General features: G+C 43.7%; 1 protein-coding gene across 1 annotated transcript in view; it reads right to left on the bottom strand.

The window, feature by feature from the left end:
- SH3RF3 (SH3 domain containing ring finger 3) overlaps nt 1-24709 on the bottom strand; it is a gene marked incomplete at its 3' end in the record, with an annotated part of 243865 nt that overhangs the window by 20234 nt on the left and 198922 nt on the right. The window contains exons 6-8 of the mRNA XM_082278172.1: nt 22191-22361; nt 18706-18956; nt 14319-14620 (exon numbers count right to left, since the gene is read on the bottom strand). Coding sequence (XP_082134298.1) covers nt 14319-14620; nt 18706-18956; nt 22191-22361 — 724 coding nt within the window. The remainder of the gene's footprint in view (nt 1-14318; nt 14621-18705; nt 18957-22190; nt 22362-24709) is intronic.

Here is a 24709-nt window from a genome sequence, read left to right as displayed (position 1 = left end):
AGGGAGTCACAGCTGCTATTTTTCCACGGGCATCACAGGCCCCGCTGGGATGTCTCTTGCACAGGGACAGAACTGTTGTCCTGCACATTGATGTGTAATCACTGAATATAATCACAAATAATTACTGAAGTGCGTAAGCTTTGCAGGCAAAGCAGCTGAGGTTTCTGCAACCTTCCCTGTCAGCTGTGTGACAGGCATTTTCACTCCTACTATCTTTCCAAGCAGCCCTGTGAATTACTCCTAGGACACACTAAGATGACTGAAATAGTTTTCTCTCATGAAGATCAATTGATCAAGTATACTCTCTAAAAAAATGAAGACAGAATCCCAGAATAATTTTAAATTATTGCCAAGAAAGTGGCTTTCAGTGTCACAGGAATGACCAGGCATGTAAATGACAATTTCTTTGATAAAGTCACCAAGGAACTGTCACTTTCCAAATGCCACAACACTTGGGTTGTAATTACTAGTGAGCTTTGCAAGCAAAAAGCTTGCTTTCTCAAGTCTTGGCAGCACATGTCATAAGAGCATCCTCTCTTCAGCAAAAACTAATATTTCATCTTTTTTCCTAATTTTATCTTTTTGCTGCTTAAAAAAATACCCCCTCCCACATTTGCAAAAAATACCTATCTTGGCTTGAAAGACAGGTGTCTGCTAAGGAAGGCAGAAGCCTCCCTTGGATTGGCAGATGCAACCCCCTTCCCTCCAAATTATTATAATTTTGAAATCAAGGGGCTTTTAGGCAAAGATGTGGGAAATAGGAATAACAGTTCTTTACTATTATATATCTATATGTGTATAACCAGTCAAACAAACACCAGTAACTATGGCAGTAACAGCAAACAATCCCAAACCCAGTCCCAGCCTTCTCGGCTGTCGGGCCCTTTCCCCTCGGGTGCAGTTCCGCTCGCAGCCGGCAGGGGCGCTGGCGGCTCCCGGTGAGCAGGGCAGGTGCGATGGTTCCCCCGCGGCTGCAGGGGGCGCTCCGGAGCGAGCTCGGGGAGCACGCGGCACTGGCGGCCTGGGATCCCGGGAAGGGAAGGAACAAAGGCTTCACAAACCCCTGGGCAGCCGATCCCGGTGTCCGGCCGGACCCTCGGGAACAGCAGGCTGGAGCAGCAGGGACGAACACAAATCCCGGGTGGCAGACGCGATGTATGCAAGCGGGGAGCCCCCCAGAGGTCTGGGCAGGCTGGGAGAGCACGGCTACAACGCAGCAAAGGCTTGAAGCAACGGCGGGGCAGGGCGGCCACGGCCCGGCTCCGAGCGGGGCAGGGAAGGCGGGCTTTGGGATCCCAGGGCTTCTCCAGCAAAAGGAAAAGCAGCCGAAGAAAGCAGCCTCCCTCTCTGTCCGAAGGCAGAGACCTACTGCCCACACACCCAGATGAAACAAAAAAAGTAGCCAGCTCTTTTGTTTTTCTTAAGTATCTGGCCATTTGTTCCCATAGCAACACGTATGGGGGAAATTCCTTTAACATGGGGGAAAAAAAAAAAAAAGAGAGCTCCTAAAACCCCAACATTATCCTATACTAAAGATGGGTCTTTAGGAATATAAAATTCCTCTTTGTTAAATTAAAGTGCAGAGCAAGAAGGATCAGCAATGAAAAACAGAGCTAACCAAAAAGAACGGCTAGGGCATAAGCAGGGAAGGGGAGTCAATAGGACTGTGGGGTTTCGTTCGTTTTGTACTAACCCTGGTTTTACTTTGCTATCCTGTCCCTCCATTCTACCTTCCCTTCATTTGTCTGTTTAGTCCTCTTCTTTTTCCCTGACACATGACCTGCAGGTATGACCATATAATGAAATGCAACTGAGTTACACTGATTTAACTAATTACCGCTTGTCATGTGTGCCACCTAAGCCAATGTTCTCCATTGCCTCATCCTACCCCAACTGTGAGACAAAACATGTTAGCTCAACTGTCAGGCTTAAAGTGATTTGGGTAACCCAAGACGTCTGAGGATATTCTTTATGCCAGAGCTGACAGTAGGGTAATATCAGTGATGCAGCCACTGAGAAGCATCTCATATAGGCTACACACAGAGTCACATCTGTAACCTCAAGTGCTCTCCAAACACAAATTTGTTGCATGTCTGGATTGTGCTATGCAATAAGGCAGTGACATCTGGTTGGTGTTTTCATTTGCAACTACTGCAGAAATAATTACCAATGACAGCAGCATATTCCTCTTCACTCTGCCAGCTAGTTGACTGATGAAGAAGAGGCCAGTGTGACCTGAAATAAATGGTGAATCCTGACAACCATTGGAAAGAAATGGTCAATTTTAACACGTAAGTTAAAAATGTTTCTGTGGAGATGTTGGGCAAATACATCTCACATCTGAAAATGATGGAAACTATATAAAGATAAAATCACTACTGCACTGGAGCAGAAATGACAGCTTTGTCATTCCATCTCTGAGCCTGCCTACCACAGCTGAAGATGAAAAACCCTTTACACAAGTCAGATAACGGTGCAAGACTGCAGGGGTTGATTGAAAGACTGGCAGACTTTCTTATTTTTCATTTTAGCAAAACAGAATAGGCAAACATTAACTTAGAATTGTCCCATCCTCAATTTGATCCTGGTTGATTGGAATGTCTCTGACTATAAAGATAACAGAATTAATAGTCCATTAGTTAAGCAATCACAACTTCTCTTCAAGGTCCTCTACTATGATTACTTTGCTGTATCTGACAATCTTCTCAGAGCAGAGTAGGCAATACGATGAGTATCTTGCACAGGTTTGTTTCTTTCAACTTCTTCCTGCTAGAACAGCAACATGTGTGTTTGAGGAGCCCCTTCCAGTCTCCTTCTTTTTAACTCAGCAGTATTCATGCAAGAATTCCAGCTATAGATAACCAGATGCTACCAGTTGCTTTGCAATGTCTTCCAGTTAATGATTTTCTGTCAAACCAAGAGGACATTTCAAGTATGTGCCATCAGGGCTTGTCTCAGTCCCAGTGCTAGTCAATCTTTCCATTAATTACTTGCTGAGCGAGCTACTGAGTGTACTTCTAAAACCAGCAGTGGGTACTGAGCTGATTGAGTCCACAAGCAGTGTCCTGGTTTTACCTGGGATAGAGTTAATTTTCTTCATAGTAGCTTGTATGGTGCTTATTTTGGATTTGTGATCACACAAGCGTAGTAACACACCCTGTTTTAGTTAGCAAGCAGCCCTTGCACACTGTTAAGGCCTTTTCTGCCTCTCACCCACCCTACGAACAAAGGGGCTGGGGGTGCACAAGGAGCTGGGAAGGGACACAGTGGGGACAGCTGACCCTAAGTGACCAAAGGGATATACCAGACCATATGGTGTCATGCTCAGCAACTGAAAGCCTGGGGAAGAATTAGGAAGTGGGGCACATTCACAGTGATAGTGTGACGGAGCCTGGCTGTCCGAAAGACGGCTAAAGATCTGCCTGTTGATGGGAAATGGTGAGTGAATTCCTTGTTTTGCTTTGCTTGTGTACACAGTTTTTGCTGTAACCATTGAAGTGTCTTTATCTCATTCCATGAGTTTTCTCAATTTTATGGATTCTTTCTCCCTTCCCACTGTGTCAGGGAGTGAGTGAGTGGCTGTGTGAGTCTAAGCTGCCTGCCAGGGTTAATCCACAACAGTAGGATTAACCGGGTAAGAATTCAGAAGAATTTTCCTAAAATGGAGAAATTATCCCAAATCACCATAATGAAATCTGCAAAGATAAGCATGATATGCAACTTTTAGGAATGACAAATCAAATGCACAGATGCAAAATGAGGAGTGACTGGCCAGCCAGCAGCTCTCCAAAGGGACAAAGAAGTTACACTGGAGCCCAAACTGGGAGTGAGTCAAGATGCTGCGGTGAAAAAGAAAAACTTCATCTGTGAACTTACATATAAGTCATAGAAAGTGCTTATTCCATCCTAATTGGCACTAACTAGATCTCAGCACTACTCCACTCTGGGACACTGCTTTTAAGACTCCGGCAAGCTGAAGACTGCCCAGAGGAGAACTGCAAGTGTAATCAGAGGCCTCAAAAACATTACTGTGAAGAAAGGCTGGGAACTGGGCTCAGTGAGGTTGAAAGAAGAGAATTCTCAAGGACTAAACACATTATTAGTTCTCTAACATGTGAAAGGCTGTCAAGAGAAAGCTGATCAGCAGTTCCATCTGGAGCAAGATATGAAGAAGCAAGACTGAGTTATAACCATAAAAGATTCGTGAGAGATAACGGAATTTTCTGGCCCAAGGAATATGAAAGGACAGGAATGTATCGTTCAGGGAAGTTGCAGAATGGTCTTAGTGGAACAATTTCAAGGAAAGTCAGACATCTGTGGTGGGTAGTTGGCATCCACCTGACTTTCTCATGGCTAATGAATGGAAATCCACCCCAGGCTTCAGGGCCACCATCCTTACTACCTCCCCTGTGCCACTGTCTCTGCTGGCCAGTTGTATCTCTCAGCCAGGTTCACTCTAAGTCTGCCAGCCAGGAGTATCCGGCTTAGATATAAAACCCGTCCAGAAAAAATTTTAAAAGTTGGAAAATCAGTTTCCTCTTTTATGTCCTGATCAAAGCCTAGCTTATGCATTTCCCTTGCCACAGCAGGCACCATTGCGTGGATAGGATCTGCCTGCCTGACCTCCTCCCTTTTCTGTCTCAAAACTAAAGATATGAAAAATAACATGATGTTGTACAGGAGGGAATAGAGATCTCTGAGGTCATAAAAAAAGCCAGCTAGTTCCATTTTAAAATATACTAGTTCTGGACTGATCATGAATTGGGACAAAAAAACTATAGCACAGGAAATCTACTTTACTGCAAAATAAGTTGGCCATGGACTCATATTAAATTACTTCTTCTCTCCCTGAGGCATCTGGTGATGAAGCCCAACGACAGTCTGCTTCTAGTGTGCTGAATACAGTGAGCTAGGACTAAAGTATAGTATTACAGATTCTGCTGTCTTAACTTACAGTAGCATGTCAGTGAATATGAACCAAACAAAATATATGCAAAAAAAGGGAAAGCAACAGGTTGAGTTCTGCCTTTATAATTAATTGCTTTTTAGAAGGTTGACTGCTTGACAGACTGTATTAATTGATTACAGGCAGCCTGCAGTTGTAGTGTCAGAGAAGTGACTTTTGCATGGTGTACTTTTTGAATTCCTGAGACTGATCTTTTCTCCAGAGGGCAAAATAACAACATTTTTTTTCAGTCCTTCAGAGACGAGTACTGACTCCATGTCTTCACTAGGTCCAAAGGGAATTACTAGATGCTTGAGACATTCAGTCGAAAAAAGTAACAACCCAGACTGACTCTAAAGTGGCTTTACCATTTGGCAAAGGAAAGGCCGAGGGCTTGTGAATCTTTATGCTGCTTCTGCAATAAGAATAGTAAACAAAAGTGTACAAAATATGATAAATATCCCTTTGCTGTAACTTGGTTATGCCCTCAAGTTACATAACAAAAATAGAAACATGCCACAGATATTTGTTGATTGTTGTAACATGCTATTCCTACAGTATTCATGTTTGTCAGAAACTGCAATTTCATTTAGTTTACGTAATTCTTCTAGCAGAGCTTGCTGAAAGATTTCTGCACTGATTGTAGATATTTTAAACCACCTAGGAAAAATGTCAGTACCCATGTGATGAGAAAAAGAAACACGGGCACTGAAAAGTTGATTAGAGACAATTTTCACAGGAAAGTTCAGGCTTTGTCTCCATAAAAAAACTGCATTGGCACTTGAAATTCTTGTATCTCAGTGAGTAATCTCTGTTGCATCTTGGTGGTTTAAGACTTACTGCCTTGTGAATTCACAGTTGGAAAACCACTGAAGAAAACAAACGAGTCCTGAATGTGTGGGATGCCAAGATGCCACCAACTCTGACACACTGCAAGTTGTTTCACTATTTTCAAGGCATCCAGCCTCCTACTCTCTTTTTCTGCTGGAATGGTTTCATCCTGCATGCCTTCCTTCCTGGGAGTGGTGGGGTAGCGTCAGCTCATGCCAGCTCTGTGTGTTACTGCTTCAGGCAGAAAGGAAAACTACAGGGACAGGAATGAACAGAATTCACACTCTGGGTTTTTTAATCCATGAATGGGTATTGGGAACTTCATGTCATGAGGGAATGAGAGATCAAAACATGTTCTTCAGGAACAGGGCAGGGAGAGGGCAGAAGCCATGAGGGGATGCTCAGCTGCAGAGATGTGTGGTCTGGGGTGGGATTGGCCCCTATGATCCTGCAACAGGCGGAATGTGTCAATGTCTCTCACTGATAGCACAAGAGCGCTTACATTTCACCCGACTAATCCAAGGACGTACTTGCCATCCCCACCCACAGCCTGGCCCCATCCAGCCATCTGGTCCTGCATGATTTCTTCTGCAGGCAGGGGAATGCCATGGGAACGCCAGTGCTGGGATGCTCACACGCAGACACACACTCGCACACACATACGCCTCCAGCCTTCTGCTTCCAGTGCTCCCTTGCATGCTCTTTCTTTTGTCAGTTCTACTTTCCTCCTCAAGCCTACTAAGGATTTAGCAAAAGCTCATGGGACCTCTGTGCTATAAAATTAGGTCTCTACAGGTGCCAGGAGAATGCCGTGCCTTGGCATCCAAACAGCTTCATCTCCAGTTAGTAGATAAACTGAGTTTCCTCTTGAAGTTAAAGCACTCTCCATCTTCTCTTCCCCTGGATCCGCTTCCCCGTAAGGCCGCAAAATGCAGCACAGAACCACTCAAAAGAGTGTTAGAGAAATCCACTGCGGACACTTGAGAAATCCTGTGACAGCACTGTGAGGCAGATAAGCAGAAGCGGGGGGAGAGGAGAGAAAAAAGGAATAGCTTTCGGAGACTGCTTGGCAGCAAAGTCAGCGCTTGAAATATCTGTGGGGAGTTTGAAAGCATTTCCTAACATCAAAAATGTAAAGAAGAAAAAGAAATTTTGATCAATGACTTATTGCCCTTGATCTAAGCAAAAAAATCCTAGCCAGTCAGAAATAACAGAAATCTGTTTTATTGTAAAGCTTAAGTTTTCTGTGTTTTGACAGCTGGGGCTCATGCTTTTGGCTGGGTTATTTGCCAGCCTTAAAATATTCATCACTGAGTTGCCAGGTTTTTGTCCTTTCAAAATGAGCTCTAACGATGAAGGAGAAGGTGCTGGAGAGATTTTAAGCAGGAGTTTTCTGCCCTAAAACCGAACTTTGTGGCCTGAATTCACATGACCAGAAAAAGAGATTTCCACTCCCTGGCCAAGTTTCTGGTGAATCACTTGCTGGTCACTGAGCCAAGATTCACTTTCTGGAGCATGGGAAGTAGAGACTCATTTGGATGAAGACAGCCCCCTCGCCTTTGTTGAGAGGAAATGGATTAACAGTATGTATTCTGTGCACAAATCTTGAGAGAACTGAGCTAAAATATTCCAGACTAAAGCATCCTTACCAAGAAACAAACTGGAACACATTACATGGAAAAGTCAAAGCTGATTCTGAAAATGATCAGTGAAATGCTGGTGTTGGTGGCTCCAGGATCAACTCAGATGTCTTACAGAGTACTCAAGAAAATAAGTGTCACAGAACTTACTATTTTTGATGCAAACCTTCAGATTACTGTTCCAGTGTTGCTTCCTCTTAATGCATCCTACACTTATTCTAAGAATTCAAGTCAGGCTCTTCTGGTCTTGTGCAATTTTTTTATTGTTATGTCTTGCACTGTTTTCATTTAATCACTTGGTTGTTACCATTCCATTTCATACCTGTGCGACTTAGTGGGCTTTCATAGGTGAACATAAGGGAAATATTTTTCCCCAAATTGAAAAATGTTAAATAATATCATATCTGCTAGGAAGACTAAATTCCTCTTCCAGAAACTCAGGGTCTGTCCTATTGACTTTTTATCTGAAAAACCTGCTTGCATCAACTGTGTCCTTAGCTTCCTCTACTCATCCCAGGTGACCACTATTTTTGTCACATCATTTTATATCTACAAAGTCCTTGCAAGTGCTCAACACTTCACTTTTGAGACTGATCTTTCATTTTCTGGATAAGGAATTAAAATGTCTTTGGGGATATGAAGTGATAACAAATCCTTTTCACTCAGGGACAAGTTAATATGAGAAGTTGCAATGCAGAGACTAACAGTAAGTAAAAACTGAAATTGCATAACTGTGTAGGATCTGGTTCTTCAGGCAGTTTCAGGTCTACCAAGTGATAGCTTAATTGGACAGCTGTAATACAAACTAAGGTCAAACAGCATCTCGGAGTTCATGAAGCCAAATTTCTAAAGGGCCTTAGTTCTAGTCTTCAACTCTACATAAAGCCAGGGTGGGCGACTAAGTGTGCAGGCAGGAGGCCTGCACTGCGGGATGCTGCCAGGTAGGACTGAGCTGCACTTTAGGAGAAAGTAGAGGAAGGCACTGACAGGAAGAGGGAGTGGTGGAGAGGGAAGTCTCTCTGGTTATGTCTATTCTGGCACAAAGGACAAGGTCAGGATTTAGCAACAAACCTATGTCTGCATCCAGTAACCTTTGTGGTTTGGCTTATATCAATTTCCTGCTCTGCTCTGCACTGGTGCAGCCTCACCTCAAGTCCTGTGGGCAGTTTTGAGCCCACAATATAAGAAACATAGAAAGCTATTAGAGAGCATCCAAAGAAGGGCTATGAAGATGGTGAAGAGCCTTGAGGGGAAGTCATGTGAGGAGCTTCTGAGGTAACTTATCTCATCCTGGAGAATGAGAGGAGACCTCACGCGAGTCTGCAACTTCCTCATGAGGGGCAGTGCTCTCATGATCTCTTCTTTCTGATGACCAGGGACAGGACTCGAGGGAACGGCCTGAAGCTGTGCCAGGGAAGGTTTAGGTTGGATATCAGGAAAAGGTTCTTCACCTAGATAGTGGCTGGGCATTTTAACATGCTGCCCAGGGAACTGGTCACAGCACCAAGCCTGACAGAGTTCAAGAAGCATTGGGACAATGCTCCCAAGCAAACGGTGTACTTCTTGGAGCTGTCCTGTGCAGGACCAGGAGCCGAACCTGATGATCCTTGTGGGCCCCTTCCAACTCAGGATATTCTGTGATTCTATGAACTAGCACTCTCCCAGGACAACGCAGGAGCATGGTTTGGGCCACACCACTTATCAGGACTGTTCTTGATGAGCAGTCTGGATGTAGCCACCCTATTTTGGGCAGAGAAAAAAGCTTAGAAGCATGGATGCAAGTCATGAAGGGACATTTGCAGGGCCAGAAAACAGGCCTTGGCTTGTTCTGTTTTGCCATGTAGTTCTCACACCGGCCTCATGCCAAACATACTGTATCATTTGAGGAATGCATTTATTTTGAGCAGTACTGATACTTGAGAAAGTGAGTTACACTGGTGAAAACAGACAGATGTTTACTCATTCAGTCTTCACATGCAAAACTGTTGGTGTGTGTTCAAAGTAATTTTCTGAAGATGTATCTCTTCTTATCTTAACATCAGGAAACAGCAGCCTAGTGTATGTTCCATTTGTTGTGACTTGTTAATCTAGATCCTCTATATATTCCAGGTTCCTAAATTTAAAGCTGCAAACAGACTTGTTCTCTCAGCACACTTATAAGAAATGTTTAATTTTACATTGCCAATTTTCAAATATTTCAAGATACTCTAGCTAGGTAAAACAGTAAGGAATTACTGTAACTCAGTGATGAATTAATGACTTACTTCATAGTGCAAGCTCTTATTTGCCTCTCTGTCAGCTCTTGGGCCAGACATTTTGGAAGGGTTTAATCAAAAGCCTCATCAAAAGCCAAATGAGTGGATTTTAAAGAAAGTTTAATTACAGTGGTCAAGCCACCCAGCATGATTTGCTTGATTTGATTAACATAATGAGGAGCTCATTTAATGAGAAATGCATTAATTCATTCAAACAAGTGGTTTTATCAGTGGTATTAAGCACCAACCCAGATTATGTACAGCAGAAACTATTATAGCAAAAATTGAGCAAGGTCAAAGCAGTAGTCATACTATAATTAAAAGCTCTCAGCTGTAATCTACCAGTTGAACTTGAGTAGTATTCACCCTGTCCAAAAAAGCTGCATCCCTATTTTAAACAGCCCCCAAACCATGCAGTTTTGCTCCAATTCCACAGCTGAGATCTCCATCTCCTTCTTTCAGATATTCAGAAGGTTTAGGGACTGGGACTGAATTTTCTGAGTTTCAGATGGCTACACATGCAGATATTAGTAACAAATGACAAAGAGCTCAAAGGAACCCTGCTATGACTACATGCCCTTAAAGGAAACGGATGTTGTCCATTTGCTCTTTGTTTTATCTCTCTCCTGACCCTGTGATGTCCTAGGGATGCTCCCATTCCTAATCTGGCATAGAGTGACTCTGGGGAAAAACTAGTATTTTACTGCTGGGGAAAGAAACTTCTTTCTCGCAAAAAGAAGAAAAATTTGCCTCAAGTGGGAAGTTTTTGAGAAAAAGAAGAAAGAGTCTCCTTCACACTTTCCTTTCTTCAACTGCCTTCTTTAGATACATTTCACATCCTATATTTCAACTTCCTCATTTCAAGACCCCTTTCTGTGGGCTTTGCACAGCACCCTTCACCTGCATGCCCCACTGGCACCCCTTCTCTGGCGCTCCCTGCTCTATCTCCCAGCAGCTGCCAATGCTCTTCTCTCTCCTCCGCTGCCCTGACCACCGTTACCTCTTCGACTTCTGCCGTGCTCCCTTACCTGTACTCAGGCCACTTGTTATTCCTGCAGCGTCGGCGCTACCCCTGCGGGAGCCTCCTTTCCTGCTGCTTCCTACTGTGCCCGTACAGCACTGAAACTTCTTTGATTTTCAAGTGCTCTACTTCTCAGCCTGCTTGGCTGCCAGAGTACTTTCCAAGTACTATTGCACAGTGGACTTAGACACTATCTATGGCACAGTTTTTCATTAGCTACCATCAGCAGCTGGTAAAGGAGACTGTACTCAAAACCGTTCCCTAAACAGGCAGGAGGCTGGTCACGGAGCTGAGATGTGGAGCACAAGCCCAGTTGCAGGCGGGATCCTCCGGGCATAGATGCATACCACCAAGTGAAGACTGGCGTGGAGGTGGAATTTTACCTCCTGATTAAGTCAGCAGGAATATGATAGGAAGACACTATTATTAGGGTACCTAAATGAAGGTAAGTACCAAGGTTCACATGCAGCTTTCGAAGTTTGGATCAAGATCTTCAAGAAATAAGCTGAAGCAGAGAACTACAGATAAAAAAAAAGACCTAAGGATTTATTTGCTATATTAATAGAAAATGAGCAAGAAAATCATTCATGCTGATCTGAAACCATAATCCTTGGGATTATTTCTGCTGGGAAATGTGAATTATTTCCACAAGGAAATGAGTAAAAGTTGGAATTGGAGTCCTTTGATTTTAGAGAAATCTTGGGATCTGCCTATATGTGACTGCTGCACACCAACGGGAACCCGTGATATTGGCATACAAACATTCGCACAGAGGAAAGCATTAACAGTGATGGCTGCACCAAGCACTCAGCAAGGCTATTTCCACAGTGAAATTGATTCCATCTTGGAACAAGCAACACAAACAACCTACATGGACTCACTGCAGAAGCTGCCCCTTGGTGTCATATTTAGTATCCCTGAGTGGAATCTATGTGGGAAATCATAAAACATAAATTCTTAGAAGATCATATCTTAAAACACTTTTCCCCACTATCTCCCAGCCCAGCCTTCAAGCAGACAATCAACATTGCTAAAGTTATAATCTGAAGAAAATTCCCCAAGGACCAATATATCTCACTATACTAGAGTGATAAACGCAAAAATTGCAATTTATCTCCACAGCCCTCAAAAGAATCATGAAAACCAATGGATCCTCATCATGTCCATCCCTGAATGCAAACTACTTCTTCTTATGTACTGTGTGCCCTCTGTACCAAAGTGAACTCACACTGACAATTCCTGCATGAAAGAAAACCATGGTTAATAACATGAAAATGTCTCCTAAACCAGTTATTCTCTGATCATTCAGCCTTTATCCTCAAGCATATCCTACAAAAGACACTGGAAAGACTAAGCCAGGATTAAAGTTAACAATTTCATGGGACACCAAAAATTGTTGATTCTAACAACAGTGCGAATTTTATGGCACATTACAATTTACATCACATATGACTTGCTAATCTCAGTTTCTCAGGAGATAATTACCTTCCATCCTGTGTTCAGTAGAGCTGAAGATCTTATTACCTCTCCTCTTACTAACTTCCCCTCTGTTCCTTTCATCTCAAAATACCTGACTGATTAATATAATGAAACTGAACTCAGAAAAATTGTTTCTGATCTTTGCTTACCTGGCAGCTTGCTAGCTATGTCCCTCCTTCCGTTTTTTGCTCCTTGATCTTGTCTGATTTTTTCCTAATATGTGTACTGATAACAGATACTGCCTTTCTCCACAGATACTCCCTCTGAGTGTTATGACACTTTCCTATTTACCAAAAAACTGCCCAACCAGCCTTCACTTTGAAAATATCAAGTACTGTTACAGATATGGTCCCAGTTCCAACTCACAGATGCCTTTCTGAATAGTTATATGGTTTTCAGTCTGACATTATCCAAGCTCTCAGTTGCTGCAAAGAAATATTTGGGCTTAGCAAAGAGTAAGAACACAACTTATCTGGCCAAACATCAGTCACTATTTCTAAAAGGAAAGGAAACACTGCTACTTCAGATCTTTCTAAAAGAAAGTGAACTATAACATGGACAAGATTCAGGAATATGTTTTTCAGCTGGGGCAGTTATGTATTACCCAGTCAAGTCATAAATGAAAATTTTTATTGTCACTTCTCTCTGGTACTTCCCAGATAGTGAACTGGTCTTTGGTAATGCCCATTGCAATGATGTTGTATATCATTTGCTTCTCCCCTTCATCCATGGAGTTCAAAAAACTTAATTTTATTTCTTTGCCTCCAAATTCAGTAACTTTAAGCTGTAACAGCTTGGGAAAGGTTAACCAGTATCTTAGGACTGTACTTGATATAATTTTGCCTATGGACTTTCAGTATGCAGTATCACATGAATTAAAACACATGGACCTGTCACTTAATGTGTTTTAGGAAGTATTAAATAAGCTAGTACACAAAGCTCTGAAGTAATGTGCAGATCTACCACCTCCTGCCAAATGCTGTTCTCTTCCTTGGACTTGCAGAAGTAGCAGGTGTTGCTCTGCTTCCACCACATGCAGTCCTTGATGCACACCTAGGAGTTCTTTGTAGGCAGGCACCTAAATGTCACATCCAGGGCAGAATTTCTACACCCTTCTTCTTTCACCAAAATGCACTCAGAGAAAATCCAAGCCAGGATTAAGGAAAGGATTTTAAAACTTGTATTCCTCATTTTATCAAACTAGGGGTTATCTGTGACCCTGATGACACATGAGACCTGCCACCTCAGTATTACCATGTACAAAGAAACTGTTTACTCTGTATGTGTCTGTCACCATGGAAAAACTCAGGGAACATATGGAAAGGATTTTTTTCAGGTTCAAAGGAAAAGCAGGCCCCCACATGTCTTCCTCCTACTCAGATACAAACCAGGATCTTGCTCTGCTAGCCAGTACAGAGATAATCTTCAGCATTGATATATGGGAACTGCTGACACAATGTAAACATTTGGTAAAAGCAAAATATTTGGCAAGAACCTAAAAGACTGGGTGCTTAAAGCAGCTCTCCACACCGGCTTTTCTTAGCAAGGTGTGCCAGGGAACATGTACCCAGCTATCGGTCCCACTGCTGGCTCTTAAGAGATTTGCCCTGCAGTGCCACATCCCAACGAGCACTATCCAACTCCCTTCTCTTTTGGCTGTGCCACTGCAATGAGAGTTTCTTGAAGAAGTGGAGATGTTTCTGGAAGTGCAAAACAGATCCTACCACTCACAAGCCGATGTTTTACTGTGTCTGAGGCACCTGCTGTGCGGCTGGTGCCACCATCAGCCTCTTCGATGTAGGGAGGCGGATGGATTCTGACTTGGCTATCCTGTTCTGACGGCCAAGAGCCCGCTACAACATCTCACTGCACCACTGCAAATTTGCAGGTCTCAGCACTGATCATTGGAAGAAACATACACATTCAGCCCATTCAACCTTGTTTCCCATCCGCGAGCAGGTAACGTTGAGAGCAGTGTTGAGGATGGTGGGGGGGGGGAAAGGATGAAGTGTGGAAATAGCGTGAGATGAGGATGCCCAAGCTGTCTGGCGATGGAAACCAGTTTCCGCAGGGCGCCTCCTCAACAGCCCCGTGGCAGGGAGATGTGTCAGGAGCACGGCGCACAGCAGAGGCACGGCGGCCCTTACCTTCTCATTCTTCCTCTCCTCGGGTTTGCCGGCAGGCCCGGGCGTGGCGGGGCCCAGGGGCCCGCCGCTCACGTCCCCGTTGAGGTGCGCGGCGCTGACGTTGGGCGGGGTGATGGCGGCGGCGGCGGAGGTGAGGGGGATGAGGGGCCGGGCCCCCGGGGCGGGCGGCTGGTGGCCGTGCTGCGGGGACACGGCGGGGTGAGGCCGAATGGCTGCGGCGGGCAGGCGGGAGGGCGAGCTGGGCGTCCGCAGAGGCGAGACCGTGGCCGTGGGTCGCTCCGGGGCCGGCACTGCCGGGTGCGCTGCGGGAGGGGGACAGAGCACGGTTAAATTCCCCTCGCACTGCCCTGATAGGCCCTTCAATGGCCACAGCTCAGCTGGTCAGTAACACCAAGCTTGTGAGTTCGATCCCCTTAGGGGCCATTCCTTTGAAGACTTGGCGTCGATGTTCCTTGTGGGTCCCTTCCAACTCAGAAAATTCTGTGATTCTGTCTGTGAAGGTGCCAAGGGCCCGATGGAGACAAAAGCTCTGAGCCTTAGCCCAGGATATCTCACGCTGCAAGTGTTTTTGGCTAATGCCTCTCCTGGCTGCAAAAGGCCTGTCCGAAGTCACCAAAATTGGTTTGTTCCCCCCAGTGATGCCACTGGGAAATGGCATTCACTATCCCTGCCCATGCCTGGAAATAAATACCTATCCTGATGTCTTTTTAAAGTACATTATCTCGTTCCAACTGAGCTGTTTTCCGCACCCTCCCCAGGCTCCCCTCCTAACGTGATAGGTTTTGGAGCAATGCAACACAGGACCTAAGGGGTTAGCCCAGATGATCCATGCTGACCCTGCAGACAGCAATTACAAAGGGAGGTCTCTTGTTTCAGCTCTAACAAAATGATCAACATCACATCACTGTGCTGCAGAGGATAAATTAAGCAGAAATCCACCGGAGGATTTCTGAGCTCAGCCTCCTCTCTGCCAGCAAAGTCCCTAAGGGACTATGCAGTGCCTTTTAGTCTGGCTGCTCCTGCTAAGCAAACCCTGCCTGCAAGCAGTGGGAACCAGGAATTAGAGCTTGTCCATTTAACTGTGACTGTGACACACTGATGAGGTCAGCCCTCCAGGGATTCCGGAGCCTGTTGCATGCTTCAGGTTGCAAAAAAATGTGATAAAGTTCTGGGTCCATTTCCACAATGATGTTGTCTGTGACTTCCAGCTTGGTTGATTGCTTAGGTGTTACCTAAATACAGCTCCACTTCAAGTATGTACAGCCCAGAAGCCGAGTCCATACTCAGACATTCCCTCACATAAATGATTCAATAATAGAACTGGCTGGAAAGTGCCCATTTCATAAATGATTTCAAGGTTTCATAATCTTGTTTAGTTCTGTCTCAGTGCAAAATTTGAACCTCTGAACATTTTTCTGAGGACATCATGCTCACTCACCCCGCAATAGCCTCTATTTTGGTCAGGTTACTCATCCGGGATGTGAAAACATAGAATGTGATCATTGCACTGTTCTCTTATGCGAAGAACAGCTCTGGAAAGCCATCAATTCCCTGAGCCAGTACAGCTTCATGGTTGGTCTGGTTGAACTATATCCATTCCTGACAAAAAATTTGAGTCCAGCAAATCAGCTTTTCTTTGACCAAGATGCATTTTACTGGAAAATTTCTGATCCACTTTGATCTGTGATTTTCTTACAAATTTGTCTGAAGGACAAACTTTTATGTAGCTGGAGTTCACTCAATCTATAACTACAAAAAAGTTCTAGAACAACTTAAAGCACTAGTTTTTATTCCTATGGTTATCAGTGGCAGCCATCAAGCAGGATTAGATTGATAAAGTGCCATTAATCATACTCACGACACCACCTGAGCACTCATGCCAGGAGGGAATTTAATCTTCCAGTCTTATGCCCTATGATCTGACATGATACTGAACATGATGGGCCAGTCATCATCAGATTAGCATCTCCAAAGTTGATATGATTCTCCCTCACAGTAGCTCCTTGACTCTATAACATCTTTTTTTACTTGCTTGTTTATAGCAAATTAGCTAAACTATCCTTAGCCGGTCTGTAACTTGATACAACTTAACGATGTTGCATGAGGAAGTTATTACTACTGACACCTTCAAGACTATTTTTACTATTAGTTATCATCTTCCCCTCCTAGGACTACCAAAAACATGCAGTGAAAGTGCAGTTCATTTCCAGAAAGCCAGGCAGGGTACCACTGGTTATCTTGAAGTGATTTCCTCCTCATTTTCCCATTTGGAACCTGAGTGATGAGCAACTGTTGCTATCAGAAATCTAATTTTTTTGGGATGGTTAAGCTTGCAGGATCTAGGTTTTGAACTACTGTTTGTAGGGAGCAATGGCTTTCCTAAATTTAGAGGAAAAGCATACTAATAGAATTGCACTGCATGTACCTGGATGCAGAACCCTGATTTGATAATCATATTAGGTACGTCAACTCTTTCATGTAGGACTTGGTGTTTCCATACACAAGGGAACATGAGAAACAGTAAAAGAAATGGCCCGAGAAAAATCCGCTCTGAGCAGAGCTCTCACATTCTGTTCTGTAGTTTCATCTGCTTGCTGTTACAATGTATGCCTTTGCTCTGGGATCGCTGGATCTGGACTGTGCTGCATCAAACATGCTATTAATTAGCAATGCTCACTAAAGGCTATTTTTGTTCTACACCACTCATATTTCATTTTGGATGTATTCCTACATTAGTGGCCTTGTAGAAAATAGATTTGTTACTCATGTATATTGCAAGCCAACAGAAATGTGATTTGAATACTGTGCCAGCTTGCCTCTCTTGGAAAGCTTTTCCAAAAGTCAGTGCATTGACCTGTCCTGCAGGGGCTCTGGTCCACAGGACACTGGTGAGGACAGCCATTATGGAGACAATTACTGATAGTCATGAAAACTTCCTTTATTTATCCTGGCAAAGGTTTATTTAATTAAAACAACAATCTCATTGATCTTCTGGAAAGGTTGGAAAACTCTCTGCTTAGGAGGCTTTGGAACAGCTCTGTGGTCCCTGCATCACCCTGCCTGCCAACGCTTTGGCACTTTAGAGATGTCAGAGTGACCTAGAGGAGCAATCTTAAATCAGGGAAGCTGCTGGAGGTGTAGCACAGCAGCGCTGTGGAAAGAAGGCATGGGGCATGCCAGGCCTGTGGGGCAAAGCAATCTGTCACCTTGGTTTCAGGGGAGTCACCTGCCTGTTGACATGGGCACAGGAGGCACCAGGAGCACCTGAACACTTCCTGAGCGCTTCACCCAAAAGGGGACATTTTTGCCTTTGTACTGTGGGAGCAGGTGACCTTTTGGAAGGGTGTGACTTGAGGGTAAAGCAGCACTTTCTGAAGCAGACAAAAAGAGGATAAATCGATTATTCCCCAGTATGACATGTAAAGCCCTGCACTGTTTGTTGAGCAGAGGAGTCACCACTGTTTGAGACTGAGATTCACAGGTATGTAATTATGTTTTCTTCCCTCTGGTCTGCACTGTGTAGGAGGTGAGATTAGATGGTCATAATGGAGCCTTCTGGCTTCAAAAGGTATGAATTCATGACTTACTCTGCAGGGTATTTCTCATTTGTGTTTGCTCTGTTTTGTATCTAAGACCACAGTTTTCAGCAGTCACAGTTCTTACTGATCTGCCTTTGTAAATACAATGGCTCACATCCCTATAAAATATTAGAAACAAAATGTTTTAAATTTTGCTATAAAGTTCCACCACAGGATTTACTTTTACTTTATGCAACATCAGAAGCTGTTTAACATCAGGGAAAGGGGAATAAATTGTACTCTAGAAAATTGTGCGGTACATCAGAAAGGGAACCTAGAAAGAACAGAGGCCCCCTGGGGCAAGAAGCTCTTATTCTCACTTCAAAAAGGTGGCAGCATTTTTCAGATCTTTTGCTTTATCACTAACACGGGGTCCCGTTCTGCCTTATAAATACCTTTCATCCCTGTAGCCCAATGAAATGCTTCTTAATTTCAAGGCATGTATTACTTGCTCTGCAATAAGGGCAGTATTTTTTTATCAGCAAGCCAACCGGACTCAGAACTGTTCATCTCCTCAGTATACAGAGTGCTTGCTTTCACTCAGATAAATTGTATAAATATTTGTAAACACTACAATCTATTTCAGCTGTAGCAACAGAACAATCTGATAAACACAACGTGGTTCCCAGAGATCAATAGAAACCCATAAATATTACAAGCAAAGAAAACACACTCTATCACCAGTGGACAAACTCCACATTGACTGGGCTGTGACTAAAGCGAGTCAAAGCTGTGGGGACAAGCACATTGTAGAGGATGCCACATCAATCCTGCCAGTGCAGGGCAGGAGGCACGGGGTGAGCACTTACCCATCTGCATGGCGCTGCGGGGCTGGCTGGCTGGCTGCTGAGCCGAGTACCTCAGGCAGTTGTTCAGCTGCGGAGAGGCCGCCTGCAGCTGTGGATGCGTCTGGGGAGCAGTGATGGGAACAACTGGTCTGACAGCCGTGGTGGCATTGCTGTGACCAGCCACAATGGGGTGGATGGCTCCTGGGGCTACTTTTGTTGTTGGAGCTCCTCCAGCTCCACTGTTCCTGGGCTGCCCAGCTCCCACTGGCACCCTGCATGGAGACAAGTGCACAGTATAAGCATGCTGCAGAGACCCCAATACCCAACCACCGTGCTGATAAGTACCCCCAGTTACCAAGGGGGTTTAACATGATACCCTATCAGCTGTTAAAGTAAACTGAAGTATTGATATATATTTATCTTTATAGGATCCATTTATAAGCATGCTGGGGGATATTTTCACCTCTTTATCCTACAGGAAGAAGTGCAGAGTAAAAACAGAAAAGATAACTTTTCTCATCCTGTCTTGTATTATGCTACATTTCTGTCTGAATAGTTTCTAGTAAAATCACAAATCTTAATTCAGAGGAAATGAGTATGTCCCAAATGTCATTTTGTGTGCCAAAGGCTATTTCACATGGGGTGATAATTAAAAGAGACACAGAGATCTTTTCTTTGGACCAAACTTGCATACAGCCCAACAGGGAGAAACAAAGATGAGTAACACCAAATCTGTGTGTGGCTGTTGAAGGGGACGGGGAAGCAGCAGACTTGACTGGGCTTGGCTTGGCTGAACATTCACCCTGTTCATGTAACCAGCCCTAGCTTAGATTTGCTAAGGGAATGTAACAGGGACAGGAATGCAGCTGACCCGAATGCAAAGGAAATCCAAACAGTCATTGACGCCTCTCCCACTTCTCACTTCAACTGCCTGCATAATTTGTATTTCACCTGAGTGGCCAGGTAGACCTCAGAGGGAACGGACAAGGCTTCTTCTCCTATGGATTGAGTTCAGACTACAGCATGTCTTGATCCTCTTACCACTGAGCTAAAAACTCTGACCAGGACAAAAGGACACTGAGGAGGACAGAAGGACATCAATGCACAAACTCTGCTGCTGCTCAGCAGCTCTTTCTCTGAGTTTCTTTCTCAAGTTCCTGAATAATTTCCTTCCCCAGCTGTAGATGCCATGAAACAGATGGATCATTTTGTGCTGTTCTCTTCTCCTGGGCTGCTTCTGGGGCCAAGGTCCTCTTCCAGGGAAAGGACAGCACAGGGAATAGGAGGCAGAACAAAGTAAGGTGAAGGAAATTGAAATGAGACAGTGCAAGGGTTTAGAAAGAGAGGAGAGAATAACACAAAAAGTGTAAGAGTTAGCTGTGGGGTATGGAACTGGGAGAACCTCTGGGTCCCCAAGATTGTGTAGGAACACAGAGAGGAGAAGAGCAGAAAGGAGCATGTTGAACAATCTGGTCTGATTCAGAGGACATGGATGACAGAAGAAATAACCCTAAGAGTGAAAAACCAAAAGAGTGAAATTCGGACGGAAAAAGACCAAAGCATAGGCTGGAGGATATGGTCCAGAAGTGCAAAAGATAGCTATCCCTTCTGCCCAATCCACTCCTTGCTGAAGTCACAGGAGGAAAGACAACACTGTGGTGTCATTCACTTATCTCATGGTGGAAGGTTTGCCTGGATTACATTTTGCTAAAAAAATCTGATTTTTTCTTTTCTTCAATTTTTTTTTGATAAGCCTCCAGGTTGGAAAAAGCTGGGAATCCCACCAGATGGAAATCTTGACTGTCTGTCATCTGCTGTGAAGAGCTGGCAGGGTGGCAGGAAGGTTCAGCTGGAGCTGGCTTGGCCATCTGCACTAGATTGAGTTTGCCAGAAAAGCACATCTAATGGTTCACTGAGAGCTGTGTTCAGACAAACATGCACACCAACATGTACAGAAACTATCTGTGACTCCAACAGAGGTGGATAGATGTTGGATGTGGGAAATTTTCTCTGCTGTCCTGTGCCTGTTTGTCCATCTAAAGAGTTCTGTTCTGTTCTTTTTCTGTAATACTCCACTCACACACATGTTTTGGCAGCTTATAAATCTAGTTCAGTGTTACTAAATTCACAACTTCTTTTCCTTGGGTTTTGTAGGGAGTGGCAGAAAAACATGTATGAATCCAATCCTCTGCTTTGCTGTCAAAGGGGAACAAAGTATGTTGAAAGTAGTGCAAATAGGAGATTTTGTTGCTATCAGATTTTTCTTGCTGTTCTCACTGAGGGTGATTTATACAGAAACTTAATTAGCCCACAGGATCATAAATATAATCATAAAGCTGCTTTCAGGTTTTGTGGAAAGCACTTTTGCCCTTTAGCACTTCTCTGTCTTGTTCTAGCTGTGACATGCTGCATTTAATAAAGTCTTGCTGATTCAGATAACCAACCCTTCAGCACAAACTTCCTTACTAATTAAGAGCTGAAGAGGCAAGGAGTGAAGGCAGCCAAGGGGCTCTATAAAATAAGGTAAATACATTTAGGTTGATGAACAGTTAAGAACCAGTGAATTAATGTTTGGGGTTTTCTTACTGAAATGCAATATTAGGACTTTCAGCAGTCTTAGTTACTGCCTTCTGATCTGTTCTTAACTTTTGGTGTTACTCAGAACACATGCTACACACTTGACATAAACTGTAGATGCAACAAAGCTGGATCAATTTTTCAAGATCAACAGTGTCTGAGCTGTGAGGTGCTCTTCTCTGTAGAGGAGTCAAAGATGGTGGAGACAGTGTTCATGTGGGAGGAGAGACTGAGAGCACAGGAGAAGGAATGAGTTCAGTTTGCAAATCCACAGTTGCTCTAAAGGAGATATGGGCATACAAATCCCAGCATTCACCTGCAAGGAACATGTGGGGCAAACAGTCTGTGACACAGAGATGGACTTTCTTCTCAGCTTCTCAGCTTTGATTTGGTGTTGTCCAATACTGAACTCTGACAAATGGCATTCCTCCCCCAAAAATGCCATTCTTTCCTTTTCTCATCTTCTGCAACTGAGGCAGGGGTAGGTAAAATCAGACAATTTACTTAACTCTCCTACCACGCTGGAATTTTAACTGTTCAACCATTAGTCCAGAACCAAACCATTCCAGATCTTTGCTTTAAGAAGAACAAAATCAACATGAGGAGCTACTGAAAAGCAAGACACAAGCATTCCTTATTTTGTTACACGTCCAGTGGTTTTATAACAACAAAATCATTAGCAAACAGATTCTTTACAATAGTAAAACCTGGGCCTATCAGAGGTTATAAATGCCATCATCTAATACAGCTAGTGCAATCTCCTGAGGACATGGATAACTCCAATGCTACAACCTGCAAGTCTCATTACTGAAGTCTGCAGTGCCACCAGAGAATTTCTGGAAGGGGAATGTGATATAACAGCAGAGCTACATTGCTTTCAGCATCATCCAGAATCCCTCTCAGCCCCAGTACAGGCTAGTGGTCCTCACCTTGAAACAGGTGTCACGTAGTTGCCTGGGAAGACACCAGACATGCCACTCCTCAGAGACGTGCCCTTGAACCAGCCGTCCTGGCACTTCTCAATGACCCGGTACATCTCCCCTTTGCGGAGCTCCAGCTCGTCGTTCTTCTGAGGCTTGTAGGCATACAGGGCTAGGTAGCTGTGGGGAGAGGTCACACAGGGAGAAAGCACACAGATGGCATCAACCACCACCTGTCCTGCTCCAGCTACAGCCCCACAGAGCAGAAAGTGAGCAGAAGCACTGTTCAGAAGTCATAGTTAAAAAGGGACATCATTACAGGCTGCTTCACAAACAAGGAAGGGCAGAGACTGAATTCTAAGACAATAAAGATAACTAATCAGAGTAAAAGGTAATTTAGAAGTTGATGAGACATACTTCTCACTCAGGGCACAACCAAAGCCAAACAGTGCCACAAAGCAACACCAAAGTTAAGGACTTAGCAACAGTTTCAGAAAAACATGACAATTACAGAGACAGCCAAGTAACAAGGGCTCGAGTAAGAGGACTTTGCAAATCCTGACATCTGGAAGAAGTATATATTCATATACTTCAGGGTGGGATCCACCTCTGTTGTGGAGTTTAAGAGGAAATTTTTCTTACAGGTAGGCGCTTTTCTTGCAGCTTTCTCAATGCTATTTATGCTGGCCAAGTTTAGAAACAACACACAACACACAACAAACTATTCTGATCTGGTACAGTAATTCTTACACTATATTGGTAAAACAAAAGTGAGAAAGGGTCACATTCTGCAAGGGGTTTTTTACTTAAGTAAGTGAAGTGGTAGAATTTGGTTTTGGATGTTTTGCATGCAAGTATGGTAATAAATCTTTAATATAGAATCCAATATGTAGAACTTTTTATTTATTTAATTACAGCTTTTATTTATTCCCTTTGTTTAGAATCTTTCTATTTATCTCTCGTTTGTTCTTCTGTTACTATTTCAGGGATGTGTCTAGTGTTGTGAAATGACTACAGCTTAAAATCCCTACAGATACTCTCTCTGTTTAGAGAGATTCTTGCTGAAAATTAAGAATGATTGCTTGCACTTTGGGAAATAATGGAAAGTCAGGATAGAATAGCAAGAATGCACACACAGAACGACACTTTCTTTGTAAAATACCAGATTTTTTTGGTGCTGTCACTTTTCTACAGATGCAAAAAGGGATTTCTGGTAATTTTTGATCAAGGTTGTGCCTTGAGTTTTTATTTATTTGTGATTTACAGGCAGTGAAGATAGATTAAGAGAAATGGGAAAACAGAGAAAGTGCATTTACACTACAAAGTGCAGCAGAATGCTCTTAGGCTCAGGGGTGGGTGAGAGGAGGCTTGCTGCCCACCTTATAGCAATGAACCAGAGGAAAAAATGAAAACTGTAACAGCTCTGATTGTATATTTTTAGCCAATAAAAATGATACATGACTTTCTACTTCTGCTCTCCAGGAAATATAATTGAGGAATAAATCCTGTTATTTTTCTTGATTCAGCTGCGTTATTGCACCGTAGATTTCCTAATTTTTGTTCTGAAGGTAGTAAATAAACAGCAGTAATGAGCAGAATATGAAATATTTGGTAACAGCTCCTTGGGGAATCTTAGGCTGATGTGCCTGGCTCTATTTACCATGTGCATGGGGTACAAAGACCTAATCAGAAAGTGTATTTCATTAGTCAACAGATGGGAGAAACCACCTTGCACATCCTTTTTTTAGCCTATATAATCCGGTAGTCTTGAGCAGGTCTGTAGCTGTTCACCTGATGGAAAACATGAGGCTACATATGATCTGAAGAACATTAAAATGCGTCACCCTGACAAGAAATAAGGTTGCATGCTTCAATGCTAATCCTTCAGTACTGTGCTCTGCAAGGATGTAACAGAAAGTGCCAGACTGCACTCACTCGAGGGAGCAGAAAGTGTGGCTTTGACTGTCCCTTTTGAAATTGCTGCTTACACAGGGCTCAGATTCAGAAGCTATGGGTAAAGCAGAGGATCAGGAATAGAGCATTTTAGATAGACTTAGGCTTTTCCCCCGAGGGGCTACATGTAATAATGTAATTTACAGGTGGAGATGCTGGAAGAAGGTGCAAGGAAAATTACCCTAAGTGGATCACAGGCTCTTGTGCCTTGCAGCTATCTCCAGCTCTCCTATTAGTTTCCTTCTGTTCTCTCCTACTAGCTTCACCCAGCAAATTCCCCCACATCAGCCACCTCTAAGTCTGAATATCCCAATGGACACCATACCAAAACAGACCAATCTCTGTATGGCTAAAGTAATGAAAGCTTGTGTGCAACAACCATATGGGGTGACCCTGGGACAGCACAAGTGATCAGCACTTTCTTTGTGGACTGGTGGTCCCACCACCTGTGTGGGCTAGTGAGGATATCCATCCCTGGGGGTCTCCTCTTTAGTTGCAGAGGCACAGGGTTCTCCAAACCCAGCTACAGGCTCAGCCTGGGTCTGCAGCCCTCCCTGTGGCCAGGCATAAGCTCC

This window comes from Coloeus monedula, assembly GCF_965178545.1.
Source record: "Coloeus monedula genome assembly, chromosome: 3".
NCBI classification, from domain to species: Eukaryota; Metazoa; Chordata; class Aves; order Passeriformes; family Corvidae; genus Coloeus; species Coloeus monedula.
This window is presented reverse-complemented; position numbering and strand designations above follow the sequence as displayed.